We start from the raw sequence: 14,640 nt of genomic DNA, 5'->3' as shown, positions 1-14,640 counted from the left end.
GTTTTAGGTATTTCCTTGCTCATTCACATCAAATAGTTCTCTCCAGTATCTTGTTAAGGTTTGCACAAGCCTGGAGATAACCCATTAATCTGGGTCAGCGTGGAGCAGGGAAACATTCAAAACTAGTTCTGAACAATCAGAGCTGGAGATCCTGAAGTGTCTGGGTCTCAACCCCAACAGTTGTCTTCTTTCTATAAGTGTTACATTTGTGAAAAGTGATAAAAATCATCATTCTTAAACAGTACCATTGTCTCAAGATGGTTCTAATCTTCATAAAAAGGGGAAACAAATGAAAAATTATGGTTTTCAATCAAAAGAGGAACTTAAATTATGTCAGCAACTCAGAACAAAAATTATAGGCTTCTATCAGCAATGTAACACGATGAAAACTCAAAAGCATTCAACAGATGACTTGCATAGCCACTATGTTGCATGAGATTGATGTAGAGCATAGGACATGTCACCTTGATTTACTGTATTTTGGTTTGAAATAAACTCTGACATCATACAAGCTGTCAGGTTCAGTCTCACCGTGGCAGATGTGCTTGTAGTTTGTGCAGCAGTCTCCTGCAGACAGACAGTCTTCAGAGCAGTGACATTTGCTCTCTGTCAGCCTTTTCTCACCACACCGTAGCTTTGTACATTCCCACTGCTGGGCTAAAGGGTTAAAGTTTGTGAATAAAAAACATAGAAAGAGAAAATACACGTTGCAGATGTATCATTTGTGGGTTAAATTACAGCTAGATTCGATTGTAATTCTACATTTGCTTGATTTGTTGATGGTCTTCTGAAGTTAAGGTAGGAGGGCCAAGTGAGGACAGATTGAAAAGGAACATGATAATGGTTGAAAGGAAAATTGTAAGGGTTGGAGGAGGTGTAATGAGAGAGTTGCTAGAATATGCCAGACTTTTAGGAGTCAAAAGGACAATAATTCATTTACAGTTTCATTTAAGACTGCACAGCAGTAATACAGAAAAAAAAGCAAGAAAGTAAAAAACTATCCCTAAAATGTCTTATTAGACAAAAGAAAAAAAGAAAAGATACAACATTAAAAACAGAATCTCACTCGGAACGGTGCAGATATCATGATAGTCGTAGCAGCAGCTGTTGGTAGCAGCACAGTTCGTGTCACATCTGCAGTCATGTTCGGCATCGTAGGGCTCATAGCATCTGTTCCTGCACGATGTCTGAGGAGTGACTGAAAGACAGGGCAAGTGAATTTTTCTTTTCATGAACTAACTAGCTGAATATAAAAAGACAAAGCTTCAATAAATTATTCATTATATTTCATATTTAAAAAGTCACCTTACCATTCTGGGATTTTCTTTTTTTCCTATTCTACAGTCATTTAGCATATGCTTTTATCCAAAGCGACATACATTTGAGTGTAAGATGAGCAAGAATGTTTTGGTGGGATTTTTTGGGGATTTTCCTCTATTGAGTACACCGATCTGTTTTATTGCACACTCTTTTCATCTAATTGTTGTCCAGAATTAACTAAGATTTATAGATTGCATAACACAAGACAGAGTGCAAAACAATCTCCGGAAAATGAGTAGTTAACCCCGTGCACTGCTGCATGTTGGGATTTCTCAACAGTTGTTTTGTCTTTGTTGACATGTTTGCTGAAAAAAAGAACTTCCCTCAAGGTTTCCGTAATTATCAAAACACAGACACATGTCAGTGCTTTCTTAAAGTGACATATTTTATTTTTTTTTCTAAAGTCATTTTGGCTTTCTGCTCCTCTCTCTCCCCCACAATGCCTCTGGTTGGCTAACAGTAAAACTGGGATCAGCTGAGCCCTGTCCATACAGGCCTAGGGTATTTAAAGAGAGAGATAGAGAAAGAGAAAGCTAATCTAAAGAGATGGATGGAGAAAGATATAGAGACAGGGTTCCTTTTTGGTTACCATGGCTTGGCCTTTTATTAATGTCCCAGCAGAGGGTGCACGCTTAATTCAAATGGCATTCAGGCCACCAGCCCCATGGGTTTTCAGAGAGAGGACCCCCACCTGTAGCAGTGGTCTCAGATGTTGACATGGTAGCTACAGTGCAACATATTTAAATCTCAATACGTTTTGAACAAATACACTTCTTTAAAGGTTACCTCCCACTTTGAAATATGTTTCTGTACTTTATTTTCACCTGCTGCAAGGTACGCTTTGGCTGTAAAGATTGCTTCTGTTGACATGTAACGGTGCAGAATTAATGTAGGTCGCGCACACACAGTAATCACAAAGATGATGCATATTGATTATTTGGTTATTAATAAATTGAACAGCGCCGGTACATACAGAGACAATTCAGCATGCTTTGTGTAAACAGATTTATAAATGAGGACAGTGAAATCAACAATTGATAGCAGTGACATGTGGTCAGGAGAGGTGTCATGGTGAAGAAAAAGAAAAAAGTACATAAAATAATATTTTCCACTGATCTGTGTTTATAAAAAAAAAAAAAAAAAAAAAAAAAGCTTTGTCAGTATGACTCCACACACACACACACACAAATTACCGAATGAGGATTTCCCGATCAAATACAGGGCAGGAATCCTGGGTGAGGCGGTGGCGAGCTGTGCCTCTCCTCTGACTGCGTGATCCAGTGCAAACTGGGTTGCACTGCCCGTTTCTGTTCCTCAGCATATCACCAGTATGACCTTTATATAAATATTTGTTATACACCATGACTCTCCACAGTCTGTGTAATGTCTTTAATGTATTTGTGAGAGAATTATTCCTGATTATCATACAGTGCAGAGAAAAGTCAGCAGGTGAGACAGCCAGTACTCTGCCTCACCTCAAGGGGGCATAGTTGCATGCTGTTGGATGAATAATGAATAAGATGTTCTTTTCGGTTTTTACAATTGTAAATCTGACTGCAGAAAAGTCTTTGCCTCACCAGCCATGAACCCCACCACACGTCACTGATCTCCATTAGCATTCTTTGTACAACTGCTGAGAAAATGGCAGCTCTCGGCTTGCTCTCTTTTTCTGCCAGCTCATCTCTTCCACCATTCACTCGTCAGGGCTTCCTACATTCTTCAGGACCTCCCACATAGCCAGGCTATGCAAGCCTCGCTTGAATTACCCTCAAGTAGATGCAGATGAAATGGAATGGAACAGCTTGAGCCTTAATTTAGAGATGGTGTTAGTTCAAGCGACACTTTCCTGATACAGCCTGGCTTTCTTTAGCTACATTCATGGAATACACCCCTGGTCACAGGAGACACACCAACAACAACAACCTGCTCTTCCAGCTGATTGTTATGGACCGGTGGTAAAACGGGAGCTATTAGAATTTATTATTGCAGGTAGCAATGAGGAACGATACAAGCAGTGGTGAATCACACGTGCTTGGGTTAGCGAAGCTGCTTAAAGCAAAAATACAACACAACAGCTATTTTCTAACTCAAAACCAGCCAGCACAAAAAACAAAACCAAGAATAAATAACTTGGTGAACGAAAAACTGGCCTACTTATCTATGACAAAGTGAAGCAGCTCCAATAGCTATGTTTATTTAATCCAAACTACTATAAACAATTAGAAATCTAAAATCAAGCCCAACACATTGTACTTTTAACTATAAACCAACTAAATACAACAAAAAAAGAAGCCAAAAGGGCTTTATTTCTTTGGAAACAAAAGAAAAACAAGACAATTATTCATCAAATGAAGGACACAAAGACAAACAGTTTTAACACTGTTGGGGAAAAAACACTAATCTTACTAAACCACTCAAAGCATACCGTCACAGGAGATCCTGAGTCACAGGTTTATTGCAACTGGTGTTCTGTTTGCATTTCAGGCGTTGCTCCAGCTCACTCACCATTCATCTGGGTCAGGAGCAAAGTAGATGACTTTCAGAAAAATGTTGTTCCTACTTTTACCGATGAGCAGTGGATAGAGAATTTCCATATGTCCATGAGAGAAACATTTCAATACAGCTGAGGCCTGTACCGGAGAGAATGGACATAACTTATCTTCCTGCTGTACAGCTTGAAAAGAGATTTGCTTTTGGCCTGTGGAAACTCTCCACTAACTGAGTGCGGGAGCATAGCACACCTATTTAGAGTTGGTATTGCAACTGCCTTTGACATAGTTCTGCTCCTCTGAGAAAGAAATCTTGTTGCCTAAAGTCATTAGGATGCAAAATGCACAAAAACTAAAAACTGTCAATACTTTGAGCAGAGATGGGTGGTGCTACAGTGTGTTGGAGCTGTTGATGGCTCACACATTCCTATTTTAGCACTCCTGGAGTACCACATAGTTTTGCCACCAGGAGGGATGGTATTCTATTACTTTAAACGCAGTTGTTGGTGGAAGAGGTTTGTTTTGGAATGTGAACCCTGGGCAACCTGGCAGCTTGCATGATGTCAGAGTTTTAAGTTTGTCTGCACTGTGGGACCTGGCAGAGAGAGTGGATGTATTTTTACAGCAGAGTAGGAACACTGAAACATAGGGTGTTGGCTACTACATCATCGGAGACACTGTCTGTTAACAAGCTGGCTCATGAAGCCCTTCCCAGACAAGGCTACACCAACAAGAGAATCAACCTCAAAACAGTGTTGTTTTTGTTAGGCATCTCAGTTTTAGTTGTCATGAGAAAAATGCTTTAGTTTTAGTCATGTGTTAGTCATGTCTAAGTTTGATAGTTTTAGTCTAGGTTTAGTTGACAAAAACTCAAAAAGGTTTTAGTCTAGTTTTAGTCCAATAAAAAAAAGTATTAGTTTTTAACAAATTAATTTAGGTCAATAATACGTATTAAAAAGTGGAATCAAGGTTGACAGGTTATAACAAGTATTGCAATTCATAAAACAAGTTAACCTTAATGCTTTTGCATAATAACCAGATCCTTTACTAGACTGTTATCTTTACCTGAGACTTTCCCGTCAACAGGGATGCAATGCTGCCATGCTATCTTAATTGCTGTTGGGCAGAAACCTTTTATTTCTATATTTCAACTTTTTTTCATGAATTGATGCCCTACTTCATCATATAAAAATGTCACACAAGAAAATAGTATATTTATATAAGTTCAACATATAGCAACACTGTTACAGACCCCTTCTGGTCTAGGGGTGGAAGGGATGGAGTAACACAACAAGCTGAAAACAAAAATAAAATAAGCAAAAATTTATTTATAAAGTTTCTATTACTTACAAATGAATACAACGTAGAATGTCCTTTTCAGGTAAACCAAGTCAACAATAACAAACAAAGGGTGTCCTATAAAAGGAACTGCACTCCAACCGGCAACACAATATAACTCATTTACAATAAAACAAAGGAGACTTGACCAAAGAAAGCCTATAAAAAGAAATCCGAATCTATACAAAATCTATACAACAAATGGAAACCAGAATATCTAAAAAGGTTCCTAAAAAACAAAAGAGGGGAGCTTCTCCTAATGAGGAAGCTCCCTAATTACAATTAGTAAATCAACACACTACCTGTTGTTTTAGCAAACCGTCTGTTGAACAGCCAAGGACAGAAAACCACTCAAGGTAACAAAACCTCGTCAGAAAACAATCTAAGTGTCCACTGACACAAAGCTATACAAGAAGTCACAAAGCGTACTCGTAGCAAAACGGTTCACAACACCAATTGTTTTCTACTAACAACTGTTAGTGCAAATCAGCTAGTACACGCTCAGAGAACCAACCAAGAGGCAAACTGTCTTCTACTTCTTCTACACAGCTGCCATGATCAATGACAGGTCGCCCTATTTAGGGGGACCTGTCATTGATCATGATTTACAGCTGGGGAGTGCGGGAGCAGTGGCGACCAATCGGCGAGGCAGAGGGGAGGAACTGCAGCTGCTGGTCCTCAGCCAATCCCGAGGCAGCGCTGGCACAGCGACATTTGCATATCCCCGTGTAGAGTGACAGGCCGGAGGCCAATCCAGAAAGGCCAGGGGCCATAACAAACACATTGGAAGCTTGTGGTTTGGTATTTTCATCAATAATTACAAAATTGTAAAACAGCAAATACTGTATAAGAGCGGAGAAGTGGAGTAAAAAGTATGAACGAGGTCTTGTAATAAAGCCGTTTCTCAGTGCAACCGCTGCCTTCCTTTCATTTCACCCCGTTAACAAGTGTAGAGAGGAGCGTAGGAAGTTAACCCCGAAGCGAATGCTATTTCGGCCCTAGAGAAGAAGGATCTCCCCCGTGTCTTCCGACCATGCTCAGAGGAGGAAAACGGGAAAGGTTAACATATGAATGGATAAACTGCTTGTCTGTGTGTGCTGCACGTCTGGTGGTGGGCATGGCCAAGGTGCAGCAGCATTGCTGATTGCGCTCACGATAGGCAGAAATGTCGTGCATTTTTAATGTCGGACAATCAGCCCTTGAACATTTTCGTCTCGTCAACGAACTCTCACAAACGTCTCGTCATGTTTTCGTCATTAGAAAGCCATTTTTAGCTTGTCACCGTCTTGTTATAGTCATGAAAAAGAGGTTTAACAAAAGAAATTCATCATCGTCATCATTGACGAAAACACTACCTCAAAACAAGCAAAGCTAGGGTTGTGGTTGAAAATTCTTTTGGCAGACAAAAAGGAAGATGGTGATGCCAACAAAAGCGCAATGAATGCAGCCTTGAGAGAGTGAAGTCCATGGTGTTCACATGCTGTGTTGCTTCACAACCCCTGTGAGAGCCATGGTGAGAAGTATAGAGAAGAGTGGCGTAAAGACAACCCTTATCTACAGCCTGATATTCTAGGAGAACCACCTGCTGCACATACTGGAGTTGCGTGCAGCCTTGACCTGTTACCTCGTGCCTTTTAAATAATCCCAACATACCTTTTCATAATAAGTAGCATATTTGTGAAGTTCAGACAGAACATACAGGTATACATGAGCATACATAAAGAGAAAATGTTCCACAGAAAAATTGAGTGCATTTTTTTTATGTGCAAAATAAAGATCTTGTCAACTGCTTTTAAGCTTTGAGTGCATTATGAAATCAGTAGCAAGGCTTAAGGTAATCAATCACTGAAAGGGTTGTTTGCTTATGGTTTAAAAAAAAAAAAACTAAAGAGACAGTCATATAAAATTAGCAATATGTGAGGCTTAATGTAGAAAGGGGTGGTGAAATGTTTACAGGTGTGTACTTTTGTAGGAGTTCACAAGTATTTCAATGCCACACCTTTCTTAAACATGATCTACTTCATCCTGTTATGGTGTATTTTAAAAAAAAAAAAAAAAAAAAGTTCATAAACTGTAATATAATGCACACCTGAGAAAAAGCTTAAAATGCTGTGAGCAAAGATGGATTATTTAATAATCCATAGCTAATATTGCTTCATAGTTGTGGCCAAACCCCATTGAAATGACATCACTATCTTTAAGGACAAAAACTGAATACTCATGACTCTTTAAAAAGTCTTTTTTGTGTGTGTGTGTGTGTGTCAGCAGTGCAAAAATAACTATTTACATGTGTGTTATGGATATGATTATTATCACTTTGCCACTTCCTGCAGTCCTTTCCATTACACCCCAGAGACCCTTCATTAAAGATCTCTGCTGATGGCTCACTTGTGCCAGTTCTACCCATAGAGCCACATGCTCCTCTACTTCCATTAATGTCTGTTCCTGAAAAAACTGCAAGATGTTATTGAGCTGTGCACCACTTAGCCTCTGCTGTTCAGCATCTGACGTAAGCATGTCCTGAACAGTAGCTAGAAGAGTATCAGTCCTTTTTCTCTTTCCTGGAAAAAAAACATAGGGAGGGTGGAGACAAATACTTAACACACAGCAACTGTAAGACAATGCTACTGTAATACTCAAGAATCCCCCCCCACCCCCCATGGTCGATGCAGCAAGGTGTGCTGGTGTTAGCAGGTGGAGGAGGAGCAGGAGCACTAACCTTCAAACTCCTCAAAGGGTGCATCGTTTTCATCACGGATTATCGCCTTGAAAAGCCCCGCACAGGAGTCCGTTGTTGCGGCATTGCCTAAGTAGTCAGGTCAGTGGCTCAAGATGAGGTCCAAGGTGTTAAACTATTGGTTTGTCGGTTTGCCGCACTTTGAATGTTGTAGTCTTTAATTTTTTCGTAGTCTTGTGAAAATTTTTATATTCTGCTGAAAGCCTTCGAAACCTCTCTAAATGTCTTTGGTGGCGTAGAAGGTCAGTAGAGCTTTACCTTCATGTCGGTCCATTTGTCACATGCTCTGTCCGTGTTGTTGTCATCTGTAGCTGAAACCGTAGCCACAACAGTGATCTTTAGAAATGATGAGGCGAACTGAATAAGCCAAACTCCGGGAAAGGGTGTAGCTACCAATCAGCGAACACCTACATCATGTCCGAAAAGACCCTGCCTCAGAGTAGGAGCTAAAATGGTTGTAGGAGCTGATGGCTGTTACCCCTAGTTCCTATCTGCCCAAATGTACAAAAAACCTGCCTAGTTCCTGAAAAGGTTACAGGAACTTCAAAAAGTTCTTACATTGGGAAAGCACCTAATGACACCCCTGCATTAAGGGGTTGATGTAGCAATGTAAAACTTTATGACTTTAATGCTTAATGAATTCACTCATTTTATTGGCACAGTGACAGAGACTATACACATTTCTTGAGCCCTCATTGCCCAGCAGTGGGCCAAAGCATAATAGCATAATTGTCATGTCTGCCTGATTAAAATCTCACACAGAAGTTAACCAGCCAGCAGTGAGAGACAATAATACAGTTCTAACAGGATCTCAGATTTATCTGTAAAGCTCCAGGGAGATCTAAGCTTTTATCTTCTACTCACTGAAGGCTCTGTGATTCGCTTTGTGTCTTTGAGTGGCAAAGACAAAGTGAGGAAGATAGTGAAGGAGAGAACGTGAAAGATGATGTAATGTATGAAAAAAGGAGAGCAGATAAGATGGACAGAAAGATGGTTATAATGCTAGGTAGCTTCTGTTTCACCAACATTTACACCGGCAGAGTATATGTCTTATGCAGAGAAAAGATCCATTCATGTTCACATTTTTTAATAAATCTGGTTTCTTTACTTGATTTTTCAGTTTCAACAGAAGTTGTTTGGAGGAAGTAGTAGGCTTAGCAAAAAGAAGGGGATGAAACAAAGCATTGCCTATTTCATAAACACAGTAGGCCTTTAGTACAACAAAAATGTGACCTGGTAGGCTAAACACCAATGGAGCCCCATGTCTAGCAGTTGATGCAAAGTTAAAGTTGAAATTACCTGGATTTTTTTTTATGACACATCTACTTAAAGACCATAATACTTCTGATTTGTACCTATGAATGGTATAAGTATGTTTAAATATATGAGATGGATGGGACATTAATGACAAAACACTAATAAGTTAATGACAGGTTGTGTAACATCTGTGCAGAAACATGTATACATGCATTAGTATGTGTATGTGTGTGCATCTAGCAGTACCTTTGTTTTTACATCTCTGCAAGTCCAGTCCAAGGCCAAGTCCAAGACCAAGGATTAAGATCACAATTGTTGCCGCCAATATGCCCATCTGTCACACATACACCAGGGGATAAGAGAACAAATGTCCTTAGTTTGGCAAGTGAAAGATGGTTCTTCCAGAAAATCTTTACCTCACAATTTGTGGCACGTATTCCTCTTTGATTGGTTTTAAAAGAAGGCGCATACAAAAAAATGATATATATATATATATATATATATATATATATATATATATATATATATATATATATATATATATATATATATATATATATATATATATATATATATATATATATATATATATATATATATATTTATTTATTTATTTATTATGAAGGCTAGATGGACCAAAGTTTGGAACACAGTCAGCTCAGCAGTGGCAAAACGCCATTCACAACAACCCAGATCCATAAGTTGCACTTTTCAGTTAGGAAATGCAGAAAAACTAAAACAAGTGTTTAAGACTTACCGAATAAATGCAACTGGTGGAATGATACCAACATGGAAATGTTGGACAAACAATAAGCAAAGTTCTCGCTCACTAAAAACTAATGTGGTAATAAGGCACAGCTGAACTCAATGAAGGTAAAAGATAAAAGGAAGTAAAATTGCAGATAACACACAGGGACAATGATTCCCAAAATAAAACAGCCACTAAAGCAAAGAACTACTCCTCTTTCAATTCAACAGCAGAAAGTCTAAACCAGAATCAAAGAGATCTTACAAACAAAAACTTAAAAACAACAATAACAGCATTTTTACATATGAGACAACACCTAGATTTAGGCTGCATGTTGGTGTGGTCTTTAGTAATATCACCTCCCAGTGAGGCAGATGGCACCTAGGAAGGTGATGACCTGCCATGAGAGGCATTAGCAATCCTGAATTTGACTGAATGGGTTTGGAAAATGGCTGGATTTTTAATTTTTTTTTCCAAGAAAGCAAAGAACAGATTTCTTTTGAATCTGAAAGCCTTTAGGTAAAATAAGCACTTTCTTCATTATCTGTTTTTTGTATGAAGTAGCTAGAATCGCCCTGTGTGTGCGTGTGTGTGTTTTAGAGAAAGTAATAAAGGTCTGACCAAAGAGATCAATGCAGATGCTCATGATTGGATTAGTTGCCAATGCATCCAGAAACATGGCCTGTATTACAAAATGAGGAAGACACATCTCATTGTGCGGAAATCCAGTCATTTCTGTCAGCATTTTAGTTGGTATTAAAAAAAAAACAAAACAAAACAAAAAAAAAAAACATAAAACAAATGTTTTGCTGTCAAACGAGTCCATGTTTCAGTTGACACATGGATTTATAGCAAAGATGAAAAACACCATGCAGGTTGTCAGTAAAAAGTGCAGAAGCCAGCATCTGTGTTGGTTTGGGTGCATTGTTGTCCATGGCATGTGTATGTATGAAAGTATCACTGATGCAGAGGTGGACAATGGAATGTAACACCATCAATGTGGCATATTTCTGTAAAGGTCCACGGTTATTTCAACAGGATAATGGCAGACCTCATTCTGATTGGCTTTGAACCACTTGGCTTCATAGACACTGTCCTGCCTGCAGTCCAGATCTGGCTTGTACTAAACATGTATTGCATATTATGAAAAGGAGAATCAGACTAACAACTGGATAACTATGGATTATTGAAAAGCTAAAACTTTGTTTTCAGCCAGAAGGCACAGATTCCTCTTGCAAAACTCCTGCAAGTAGTATCCTCAGATGCAAAACAATTAAAGCTGAATTAAAATAAAGTCTGATGTAACACAATGGTAAACTGTCCCAACTTTTTGTTAATATGGTCCTGACATCAAATTTTAATTTATTCACATTTTTAAATACAATCAAGACTGTCAGTGAAGACACTGAAAAAATTAATGTTCAAAACAAAGGAACAAATTGCAGATTTCAGTTTGTGATTGCATTTCAGGAAAACCTCCAACTTTTCTGGACAGAGGGTATTTAGAAAATGCCGCTCTCAGCACAATACAGCTTCCCAAAAATAGCTCCCTTTCAGTAAAGTTCCAGGTGCACTCAACGTTAAAACCAAAACATAGAGGTTAGAGTATCATGACTGACCAAAAATCAATACTCACCATGATCTTCTTTTTGTTTTTCTGCAATTTCTTTACCCAGTCCATGGCTACCACGAATTATGTGCTTTCACACTCCCAACACACGAACAGAAGGAAAGATGGCACATACAGTAGATATGAAGGCAAATACAAAAGGAAGAAATAACTTTGGTGACCTCTGGACCAGGGGGAGGTGATATATAAGTAACTGATTGCCAGAACAAAGAGGTTAGTTTAGATTTCTGTGTTTAAGCTGTGTATAACGCCAGATAAATTGTTTACGTTTGACACCTTTAAATTTCATAAACTCAGCTGAGTGCAAAGGAGGAAAGGGGCTGAAATCAGTAAATAGCAACCTGTGAGCATCTAAAGCCTATGAAATCTGAAAGTGTTAACTTGTAATTTCCTTATTGATTGTAAAAGCACACAGATCAATTACAACGCAAATAGACCCGTAACCACAAATATCCTGTTGTTATTGAGACTATGTAAACTATTGTCTCCTATAGGAGGCAGGGAAGTATACTTTCCTGCCAGTAAGTGAGCCTGAGCTGTATAAATCTGATGGGATAATAGAAAGTGTTCAGTGTTGTAAACCTTGAGCTTGGAACTACGACAAAGAGCTTCATTTGATAAGCCTTGAAATTTGAAATGACGAAAAAATGAGCACCTTTGGACTTAAAAGACTCTTTGAAACAAACAATAAGATAAAGGTAAGTGCAGTAATACAGGTGCATTGCACCTGCGACCTGATACTATTAGTTATTAGGTATTGTTATGGTTGGTGGCAGTGCTATCCAACTGAGTCTCCAGAACCACTACCCTGAAGGTTTTAGATGGTTCTCTGGCTCAGATTGATGGGTCTATAACATTCTAATGCACAACTCGAGGAAAAGCTACTGAGGAGATCCCCTTTATTTTAACCAGGTGTACTGTACTGGTTTACTGGAAAGAAACCTTCAAAACAGAGCAGTGACCTTGGAAAAAACAAAGTTGGAGAAAACTGACATGGATTCTGTGTTAAGTTTGGTTCATGTGAAGTTCATTTCTATTTTTTTCTGCTTTAATGGTCTTGTTGTATTTAAGCCTGTACTTTCTTTTTAATAGTCTTGCTTTCTTCTCTTACCCATAGGCTTGGTTTCTATTTACTACGCCTCCTTTGCTTTAGTCATTACCCATCTTTGTATATAAGCAATTTTCCTTTGATCTTCACCAGATTGTCTTTTTTTCCTACATTGTATTATTTGGTTTCTTATGCCAAGTTAGTTTTCTTATTAGTCATGATCAGGTCTGCATTTTTTATTAGTTTTTATGATTTTATAGTTAAAGTACTCTTGTTTTAATAATTAGTATTTTATTTCTTACCTTCCTGCCTCCTGTCCCTGAGTTAGCAGTCCTCTCCACCCCTACTCTTACCCAGCACTGTGACAAGTTTTCAGTCTTTTAACATCAGTGTCAAGTGACCTTGACACTGTTTGATACTAGTAGTATTAAGTATTTTATCAACAATTAGTATGAAGTAAACGGAAAGCTGAACTTATAGGAAGACCATTCTTAAAGATGGAATCAATATATTCAATGTGAATCACTATGACCACCTGCCTAATATCATACTATTCAGGAAACTTATCTTCATGTTACACAAAAATGCACAGAGCTGTCAAAGCATTAAAGAAATAAAAATTAAAGAAAAAATAGATCATTTTAAAAAAAAGTGTCTGTCATCTGGAGTGTCTGGTACCAGCATATTTCTTTTCAAAAGGCTTTTGTCGCATGGATGTTATCAGATCTCATCACAATGATTGCTTGGCAGCTGAGCAGCTACCTCAGACTCTGAAATTTTCCTAAGCAGTTTCTGTGAATTGACAAGCGTCAATGTGATTTATGTGAATGGTTTTAATATTGTCAGATCACTGTATACCTTTAGAATTAACTATTTAAGAAAAGGGTTTTGGATTAAATGTTGAGTGTCTGTTCATGTACAGTTTTAGATATACTGTACTTTTCTCCCGACTTCTAAATCTACATATTGTACTTTCATGCTCATTTGACTTCTATTTTTTTTTTTCCTTCAGCACTCAGTTTACACAGTTTTGCTCATGTCAATAGTGTCTCTAAGATCTTGGATATTATTTGACCCATCTAAATAATTTTCTGCAACATGTTCAGACTGGAAGTACAATGAGTATGCTGGACCAATAGAGAAATAGGTGAGACATTTGTGTCAAAATGCTTTCTTTAATGACATTTTACATTCAAAGGACTGGATCAATGAGGAGTTTGTGGGTCCACTTCAAATCTATACATGATGAAGAGTCTGTTGTTCTTAATGCAACTCTAATAGCTTATGCTAGATATCATGAAGCCATCCCAATGTAATTAGGTCAAATAGGAAGATTTGGATTATCCCTTCCTGATTGAGTTGAGTGGATTTTGGTTTAAGTCATGGGTCAGCAAGGAAACAACCAAGACTTGATTATATTTGGACTATCAATTCTGTATAATTGTACGCATGTTGGATCTCAGGCCTTGGATAACAGGATTTCAGACAAGGTGCTCGCAGAGCAACAGAGTCATGGAACAGAAGCTTATGCAAACATCAGTTACAGAATCATGGACTAAGAAACAAACCTTTAACCTAACAAAGTAAGTACTTCTTTATGGAAGCAAAGCTTGGTTGTGTTTTTTTTTTTTTTTTTATAACTTTATCTCAAGACAGCAAGTACCTTGTTATCTGGAGATAACTAGACTTGTTTTCTCCAGATAACAGAATAATTTCTGTTGTTATAGCAAGATAACGGCTTGATCATTTTTTGAAAACTTCATTGGACATACAAAATGCGTCTGCATGTTAGTCTATGAAATCATAGAACCATACTTTCTCCACACCAATCACCAAAGATCAGGCTACATCCCAGATACTTCATTGAGATCAGTTTCCTGCACAAAAATTTGAGAAAACTGACTAATTACTTCTGAATAACTTTAATTATTAAAAAAAAAAAGAAAAACAAAAACGTATACAAGTTTTAATGTCTTGTAATATCCTCCAATATTATAATGACTCTATAGATAAAAAATTAAACTTCCAAATATTTCACTGAATGGCCGATAAAGAGTTAACTTACTCTTATAG

General features: G+C 38.0%; 1 protein-coding gene across 1 annotated transcript in view; it reads right to left on the bottom strand.

Annotated features, from left to right (window-relative positions):
- The window catches only part of LOC121656681 (venom phosphodiesterase), a 44,419-nt gene extending 32,766 nt beyond the window's left edge, over positions 1 to 11,653 (bottom strand). The window contains exons 1-4 of the mRNA XM_042011799.1: positions 11,526 to 11,653; positions 9,388 to 9,475; positions 1,067 to 1,198; positions 532 to 657 (exon numbers count right to left, since the gene is read on the bottom strand). Of these exons, the coding sequence (XP_041867733.1) occupies positions 532 to 657; positions 1,067 to 1,198; positions 9,388 to 9,475; positions 11,526 to 11,570 (391 nt within the window). The 5' untranslated portion in view covers positions 11,571 to 11,653. The remainder of the gene's footprint in view (positions 1 to 531; positions 658 to 1,066; positions 1,199 to 9,387; positions 9,476 to 11,525) is intronic.
- Positions 11,654 to 14,640: the final 2,987 nt, after the last annotated feature.

Source organism: Melanotaenia boesemani, chromosome 17, assembly GCF_017639745.1.
Source record: "Melanotaenia boesemani isolate fMelBoe1 chromosome 17, fMelBoe1.pri, whole genome shotgun sequence".
In the NCBI taxonomy this organism is placed as follows: domain Eukaryota; kingdom Metazoa; phylum Chordata; class Actinopteri; order Atheriniformes; family Melanotaeniidae; genus Melanotaenia; species Melanotaenia boesemani.
The sequence above is the reverse complement of the archived record's forward strand: the minus strand, read 5'-3'. Positions and strand labels throughout refer to the sequence as shown.